Source organism: Gavialis gangeticus, unplaced genomic scaffold, assembly GCF_001723915.1.
Source record: "Gavialis gangeticus isolate Ggan-Ray unplaced genomic scaffold, GavGan_comp1, whole genome shotgun sequence".
NCBI classification, from domain to species: domain Eukaryota; kingdom Metazoa; phylum Chordata; order Crocodylia; family Gavialidae; genus Gavialis; species Gavialis gangeticus.
In genome coordinates, this window is record NW_017729008.1 from 44174668 (window position 1) to 44182915 (window position 8248).

At 65.1% G+C, this 8248-nt stretch overlaps 1 protein-coding gene across 1 annotated transcript; it reads right to left on the minus strand.

Moving 5' to 3' along the window:
• Positions 1-866: 866 nt before the first annotated feature.
• Positions 867-4567, minus strand: LOC109292090 (protein FAM71F2-like). The gene is made up of 6 exons (XM_019509346.1): positions 3893-4567; positions 3355-3521; positions 3010-3259; positions 2709-2818; positions 1968-2050; positions 867-1203 (listed from the first exon to the last, which is right to left on the minus strand). Exons 1-6 carry the CDS (start codon positions 4043-4045, stop codon positions 1022-1024), a joined length of 945 nt encoding a protein of 314 aa, XP_019364891.1. The 5' UTR covers positions 4046-4567; the 3' UTR covers positions 867-1021.
• Positions 4568-8248: the final 3681 nt, after the last annotated feature.

Genomic DNA, 8248 nt, shown 5'->3' on the forward strand with positions numbered 1-8248 from the left:
TGGGATGTGCCCTGGGGCTCCAGCAGGAGGTGCTGCTGCCATAGGGACCCTGGGGGCAGCAGAGGGGCTGGGTGACCCCTGCAACCTGCCCCTATTCCAGACCCCCCCAACTCAGCCCAGGTGGTGCAAGGGGCCTGCTCGTGTCCTGCCACCACAAGGACGGGTCTAGGTGCTATCCTGTAATTTCCAGCATACAATGCCCTGGAGTGAGAGCCACAGCTGGTTTTTGAGAGGCAGAAGGAAGCAGCTGGAAGTAATGGAGCAGCAGTGCGAGGGAGCCAAGTGGGCAGGGCTCTTTGTGCTTTCACCCAGCAGAAACTGCTGTTACCATATTCCCTCACGTATAACATGCCCCTGTGTTTGCAGCAGTTGGGTTTTGGGCAAAGGGTGCATTCTACCTATGAGAAAATGCGGTATATTGGCGGTGAGGCTGGGCCTACATGGAATTGCCAGCCCGCACCTCCACACCTGGGGGACAGCAACAACGTGCAGGGGACAGGCTAATAACCAGGGGTCGGGGGGACGCAGAGCAGAGAGCTCCGGCCAGCACCCCCTGCCCCCTGAATGCATCCATGGAGGCAGAAGATGCCAGGGGCTTCCTCTGGTTGCAGAAAGGGCAGGGAAGCCCCCAGAGCACCAGGAACCAGCCCGTGCTTATGGCTCGGTACAGGAGACACCAATGTAGATCCCTGGTGGGACTTGGGTGGAACAGGCTGGTCCCCGGGGTCCTCACCATGGCCTGTGAGTGGGGCTCAGGGTGGTGGAGGTGGGTGCAGGGGGCTCATACCAGGGACAGTACCCTCTCTTCCCTGACCGTGTACGTGCCTCAACAGGTTGCGACCAGGCTGGGCACGCAGTAAATGTGAAACCCAAAGCTGCTGGCCTGAAGGTCCTTCCCCTGCCGCGATATATTTATGATGCTCGGGATTCTCAGACAGGAGCTACAAGTCTTAGCTGCTGCCACGTCAGCCCAGTCCTTGTGCTAACCCCAGCCGGACTGCCCGGAGCCGAGGCCCGTCCACTACCGCTGGCCCACGGCGATGAGGCTGCTGAGCCGGGACAGCGGCAGGAGCCCGGATGGAGTCTCACGCTCCCAGAGCCCGTGGCGTGTGGTCTCACCCTTCGGTTTGGCCTCCTCACCCGCATAGCTTGGGTCAGGCTCCAGGAGCTGCCCCAGGCATCTCTCACACACCATCAGCTTCCCTGGAAGGCATAATGTGGAGGCAAGGTGTGAACTCCAAGCAGCACTCATCTTGGCCAATTCCTTTATAACTCTTGGGTTTTGGCTAGCTGCCATGTTGGGAATGCTTATTTTTATGGCTATTGTCCAGCACCCATCTAGCTACTACTGGAACAGCAGGGGCTTTCTGTTGCGGGACATCCAGACTGTTGCCAGTGAGCAAAAAAAGATTTTAATGAATATTTCTGCTGTTTCTCCCCCGCGACTGAAAATGTTACTATCCCTCAGACCTCAGCAATGGCTGGGATTTCTTTTGTACCACATCACAGAGAAGATTCTGCCTTATTTTCCTTAATATCGCTGCCTGACTTCTCCCGTCCCTGCAAAAACGATCCCTTCAGCTTCCCTTATCAACGGCCTGTGTTGCATGAAGGTGAAGCTCTTGCGGCTGCTGGCAGTGCTCCCTCTTTGTACCGGTCGCATCTCGTCTCTAATGACATGCCAGGCTTCATGGGGCTTTAACCGTGCCCTGCGCAGCCCTCGGCATCCCCGCCTGGTCTGTCCGCCCTGGGGTTTCCCTGGCTCTCAGCGATTCATTGCATGGAGGCGAATATCCAGGACTAGCAATGAGATCTTTCTGGGCAACTCCAGTACCCAGGAGAGGTTGGTGCTGGGGGCCTGGCACTGTCTGTGCATTCTGGGAAACACAGCCCAAAGATGCTCTGTCCCCACCAGCCCCTTCCTCGCCCAGGAGAGGGGGCAATCGCCGGCCCTGCCAGTCTCCTACCTCCTGGGGGGCCAGGGGCACCTGGGGCCTCGTCCCTGGCTGGAGGTTTGGCCTCAGTGGCGAGAGTCCAGAAGGAGGACAGCCTGGGGGGAGGAAGGGAGAGGCAGGGCTTACGGACCTCGCTGCCCACCCCAGACAGGGGCGGGGGCTGTGGGGTGGAGCAGGCAGGAGTGCCTGACTCCTCCCTTGTCCGGGGGGCATGCTTCAAGGGATGGGGGATCCTGGGCCTCCGGCACTGAGGGGTGGCTGGCGGAGCAGGAAGGGATGGTACGAAGGGGTCTGGCTGGATCTTCCCCCCACCTCCCCTTGGACTCCAGGGCATCTCAGCTCATCCAGCAGCTGTGGGGAGAGAGTCCTCATAGCAGCACGTCTCACTCAGGGATCCCAGGACAGCAGCTGGGATCATGGTCCCCATTTCGCGGATGGACAAACTGAGGCACAGAGTGGGGAAGGAATTTACCCCTCATGCCCAATGGAGCCCCCCATGGCCAAGTGCCCTTCTTGGTGCAACCCTGGGCAGGGAGGACACCCCACAGGGGGGTGGCTGGTCCCTGCCCCGGGGTCAAGAGGGACCCAAAAAACCCTCGCTGCACAGGGAGGTTTGGCCCGATGCCCTCTCCTGCCTGGAGCCACCTGGGACCCCCCTAGGCTGGGAAGCTCCCAGGAACCAGGGGGAAAAGATGGGAGGGGTCCAGGTCTCTGGCTGGGGCAGGAGCCCAGGTGCTGCAGGATCCTCTTTACCTTCTCCAGACCAGGCTGTCCTCTGCCGCTCGGCCCAGTGCCATCCTGGACAGCCGCGACAGCCTCCTGCCCAGGCGGGCACCGGCGGGCGTCTGAAGCTCAGGTGCTGGCTGCAGGGAAAGGCTGCGAGGTTGGGTGCCCCCCAGGACCCCGATAGAGCCCCCCCATGACCAACTGGGGGGCTCCATTGGGGCACTGTGATGCTTGGGCTCTCGGGCAAGACCCCCGCTCAGCCCACGCTTGACCTCCCAGGCTCTGCCCGTGCCCTCTCCCCCCACTCCCCCTGCCTTAGGCAACGCACCTCGGAGCTGCTGGAGGAGCCGGCAGGGCTGGGTACGAGGCTGTGGGACAGGTGCACGGCGGGGTCCTTGCAGGTGATGGAGAGGCCGTGGCGCAGGATGGCGGCCAGGCGGCCCCAGAGCCGGAAGACGGCGTCGGGGTGCTCAGGCCGCAGGCACAGGTAGTACACGGGGCCTGTGGCCACCTGCAGCCGCAGCAGCCGCCGCGTCGCGTCCTGCACCGACAGCCGCACGTAGCGCAGGGGCAGCAGCCTGGGCAAGGCGGGGGACAGTCACGCGTGGTGCCCAGCGCAGGGGTCACCGGTGCCTGCTGCAGAGACCCTCCCGGTCCCCGCCCCGCTCCGTACCTGCTGAGTGCCACGGGGGTCTCCTCCAGCGGCCCCTGGGGTGCATCCTCCCACCGGGCCATGAGCAGCACGTTGGGCAGCGGCAAGCAGGGGTCAGAGGACGTCACGCCCAGTGTCACAGCCGTGGGGCAGTTGTGGATGTCCACCCAGTTTCCCTGCTTGGTCACCTGCAAATGGCGGCAGCTTATGGCTGGGGGCACCGCCTTCTCCCCCCACCCCCCCCACTGCACAGCTGTGCCCATTGGGAGGGGTGCCCAGCTGGGGGCCATAGAGCGGCCAGGGATAAAGGCTTTGGTGACCCTAAGACAACCCCTTCATCAACCCTGCTGTGTCCCATCTCGGCTGGGGGGGGTCCCAATCCCTACCCACACCCAGGCCTGAGGGAAGGATGCTGGAGCTTGCCCAGGCATGTGGGGTCTGATTCCTGGCTTCCCATGAGGCTCACGGAGCAGCTCCATCTCCAGGCCTGGGGGGCACGGAGCTGCTTGGGTGGGAGGTCTCCGAGCCCAGGCAGCACTTTGCCCCCCGGGGAAAGTACCTGGATGAAGTTGCTCTCGAACACGGCCGACCGGGGGAAGAGGTTGTAGTCCGGAGACCGCAGGAGCTGGCACAGCAGCCCCCCCTCCACCTCCAGGGCTGTCTCTCCCCCGCGGGCGGCATCGCCCTCTGCCCCAGCCGTGCGGACCCTCATCGCGGCATCAGGCCGCCCCCGGCGGCCAGGGCCACGTCGCTCTCGTCCCTCTGCTCCGAGCCTACCATGCTTGGAGACAGGCCTGGAGCTGTGGGGTGCCCCCCACCTGGCCCCGCTGCCCTGGAGCTGCGATGTCACAATGGCTGGCAGGTGACCGTCTCCATGGTCAAGGCTGGGTGACCTGGGCAGCTGCGGACCCCCCACCCTGCCCAACACCTCTGGACTGCAGCGTGTGACACCCCCCCATGCAGCTCAGGTAGCCTGGGGCACCAGCAGGGTGGTCCGCAGTGCTTGGAGAAGGGGGACATCAGGGGTGGGGTGCGACCCCCCTGGATACAGCAGGACCGTAACATCTGGGCTCTACCCACTTGCTCGGGGACAGCAGCAGCATTGCACCCAGCTCCGCATCTCCCCCAGCCCTGTTCCCTGCGACCTGGCCCTTGCGGGCAGCAGAGGTGGGTCCGGCAGCCCCAGGCCTCGAAGGAGCTCCTGGCACATCCAGAGCCAGCCCCACGATGAACCCCAAAGGCGGCAGGTTGGGAAAATCCCCCCCTCCGCCATGCTGCCCACGCCCCACCCAGGAGGCGGCGCGGCCCCTTTCCCCATCCTCTCTGCCTGCCCGAGGGGCACGGCCATAACGTATCGCACTTATTAGTCTACGAGGTGCGCGTCTGCCTGGAACCAGCACATCAATTTTGACCCACATGTGCACGTGTGTGCACATCCACCCCGCATGAAGATGCCCGACGGGGCAGGACAGACGGGTAAAGCTCCCGCGCCGTTGGCTAAAATAGCTGTGAATATGCACGGGGAACTCACTACCTAGGGTCAGCGGAGCCTTTTGGCTCCGTGGACCAGAGGAGCGGCTCGGGGGCAGGTCCACAGGCCGGACTGGGCTCCACATGCCAGGACCGTGCCCTCCCGTGTGCCGTAGAGCAGCCTCAGTGCCACGCTGGTGCTGCCCGCCCCCATCCTGGCAATGGGGGGAATGGGACCTTGCAGATGTGCCCAACATCTGGAGGGGCCATCCTGTGCCCACCCTGGCACCAAATGGCAAGACAGAGGGGTGCAGGCCTGTGGACACTGCTGCTCCCCCAGCTGAAAGAAAACCCAGTTGTCCTGGCTCCCAGCACCCTCCCCCCCCACGCTAACCGCTAGGCCCTAATCTCCTCCTGGAAAGGACCCCAGGCATCCTAGCTCTGCGCGCCCCCCCGCAGCTGGGCACGGGATGGCACTGGGGCAGGGGACAGGAGCCTCCTTGTTTCCCACCCCTGCTGCCTTGCATTCATCCCTGGGCCCTCCAAGGAGCCCCCAGAGCCCATCCACGTCCCCCCCAGCTCCAGGGAAGGTGTGTACCCTCATGTGCATGGCGCTGTACAGACTCTGGACCTGGCTCAAGACACAGCTGTGCCAGGGCAGGGGGGACAGTGCCCCCCGCGCCCGGCTGAGACCTGGTGAGATGCAGAGCGGGTGCAAAGAGGCTCTGAGCCCACCCCCCCTACTTCATTCGGAGACCGGGTTCCTGCTGGTGGCAGCTCAGGGCACCCCTGGGCCTTGGCCATAAATGCGGAGGCCTGTCTACACTATGGCACCCTCGCTGGGCAGCTGGGTAAATGCAGGAGGGTAGATGGGCTGAGCCCACAGGGCTTGGGGTGGGGGGGCAGCCTGTCAAGAGCCCCCATAGCTGCCCCAGGTCCCGGCTTCTTGCTTCTGCCCTGGCACGTGCCTGCATCCTCCCCTTGCTCCTTGACTGGCCCCGTCCCAGCTGTGGGGTGACTGCGGGGTGCTGGGGAGACAGGAGCATCTTGCAGGGGGGAAGGGGCTGGGGCTCAAGCCCTCTAGCTGCACTGGAGCCTGGCACCTCCCTTCCCCCTGGGGGGCAAGGTGTAGGACCACGGGGCACAAGGAGGGGACCAGAGGCAGGTGGGGGTGGGGGGGCTGGATCCAGCACGGAGTTAGCTTGGTGCCCCTCACCCTGGCCTGGAGCCTCCAGGGGGCTGCTTGACCCCCACTTCTGGCTGTGCCCCCTGCACTGTGGGCCTTTGGGGTCCTTGGGGTCACGACCCTGCTCCCCCTGCCCTGGGAGAATTGCCCCCCCCCCTGCTCTGGAGCACAGGGACAGGGGTCATGGCTGGGGGATGCCCCTCGTCCTGCTCCCCCCCAACATCCCCTAACCCATAAGGGTGGGGGGGCAGCTGGGTCTTAAAGGGCCAGCACCGAGTTTCCAGCAGAGGCCTACCTACCGGCGGGTGGCACCCTTGCAGGTCTGGGGAAGGGCAGGTGTGCAAGGACTGGGTGTGTCAGCGGCAGGTATGTGGAGGGGGCACGCAGAATGGGTGTGCAATGGGAAGTGTCCAAAGAGGAGGTGCCAGCAGGGGTGGGCGCACAAGAAATGGGTGTATGTAGGCGTGTGTATACAAGGGGGAGGTGCGTGCAAGTAGGTGTGTGCAGAGTGGGAGTGCAATGGGGAGTGTGGAGAGTAGGCATGCAAAGGGGTGTGCAAGACCGAGGTGCGTGCAAAGGGGTGGGTTGTGCGAGGAGATGTGCAGGGATGGGTGTGCAAGGGGGTGCAGAAGGGAGGTGTGTGCAGATTGGATGTGTAATGGGGTGAGTGTAGGGGTAGGTCTGCAAGAGTGTGGTGCGTCCAGGGGTGGGCGTGCAAGAAGTCAGTGTGTGTAGAGTGATTGTGCAATGGGGTGCATGCAGTGTGGGCATGCAAGGGGAAGGTGTGCAGGGGTGGCTGTGCAAGAGGGAAGGGCATGCCTGTGAGGGTGTGTAGGAGTGCATGTGCAAGGGGCAAGCCTGTGAGGAGCAGGCGGCAGCGTGTGGGTTGCACGCACACACACGCGCACACACGCGTTCAGCTTGGATGCGCCTTCACTCCTGGTGGCTGCATGGACAGATGCTGGATCCTGGCTCCGATCCTGCCCGGGTGTGGGGGGGAGTCCAGGCTGCGCTCAAGGGCCCCGCTCCCCTGCGGCACCCACCAACCCTTGCCCCTGGGCTGGGCATTGCTGGGGGGGCGATGCCCGGGGAGAAGGGAGCAGTGCAGTGGGCGCGGGGGCTGCCCTGGCGATGCCGTGGTGCCAGAGCCAGGGCCGTGCCAGGCTGCGAGTGGCTGCGGCGCTCGGATGGCAGCTAAGAGGCTTGGCCTGGCAGCCACCTCTTTACGTCTAATCCCCCCTGCTGCTCCCTCCCCCGGGGCTGTCGCCCAGGCAGCGCGGCCCCGGGTGCCGTTACCAGGCTGCGGGTGCAGCAGGGGACCCGCTCCCCGGTAAACAGGCCGAGGGGGCAGGAGCCGGGCCCTGCGGCTCTGGTGGAGCGTGCCGCCCAGGGAGGGCCTGCACCACTGTCCCCTGGCACCACGGTGTTGACGGCCCCGGGCAGCAGAAATGCATTGCATCTGCCACGGCTCCGTGGGGAGGAGGCCTGGGGAGGGGGCACAGGACGGCTCCGGACCCCTGCCCCAAGCTGGGGCTTTGCTCCTGGGACATGGCTGCAAAGGCAATGACAGAGCTGGGTGACTAGCCTGGGCGTGGGGTGCAGGGACCAGGGGACTGCTTGCCCCCGTGCTGTGCCACCGCCCGGCTGCTTTGCACTGGGGCAACTTGTGCCCCGTTTCGGGGGGAGGCAGGGCCGTGGCGGCCCCTCGAGACCCCGAGCCCAGGCTCCCGCCCGCGGCGCTGGGATATTCCCGCTAATCGCTGCTCAGCACCGGCAGATGGAGAAGCCTCTAATACCCCACGACCTTGGCAGCTTGGCTCAGCCGGCGCTGGGGAGGCGTAGGTGGTGTCCGGGCTGCCCACAGAGCACCGAGTCCGGCCCCACGGCCCCTGTGGCAATAGCTCCAGCCCGGGGCCCTGGGCCCAGGTCACAGCCTCCAGGGCGGGCAACCCACTCACCCCACACAGGAGCCCCCAGCTGCCGCCCTGCAGCGCGCAACCCCCTGGAGGTGTCGCTGTCACCGGAGAATTGCCCCGTGCCGCCGCGCTGGCCAGGGCAGGGGGCGTGGGGGGGCACTCCAGGGGTGTCACGGGGTCGGCCCCGTGTCCCTGCCCAGCCCCTGGTGTGCAGCACAGCCCCGGCCCTGCACACCAGCACCTAGAACATTCGGGGCCCCCCAAGCAGGTGCAGAGGCAGCCGCCGCCCCGCTCCGCGCCTCAGTTTCCCTCCTTCGGGAGGGGGGGCGCAGCCCCCGCCCCG

Excerpts from the sequence above, each read along its gene's own strand:
- LOC109292090 (XM_019509346.1), bottom strand. The coding sequence starts at position 4,045 with ATGAGGGTCCGCACGGCTGGGGCAGAGGGCGATGCCGCCCGCGGGGGA. Across the intron at positions 2,819-3,009 it reads GCTCCTCCAGCAGCTCCGAG|CCAGCACCTGAGCTTCAGAC; the intron begins GTGCGTTGCCTA and ends CTTTCCCTGCAG. Across the intron at positions 2,051-2,708 it reads GACAGCCTGGTCTGGAGAAG|GCTGTCCTCCTTCTGGACTC; the intron begins GTAAAGAGGATC and ends TCCTCCCCCCAG.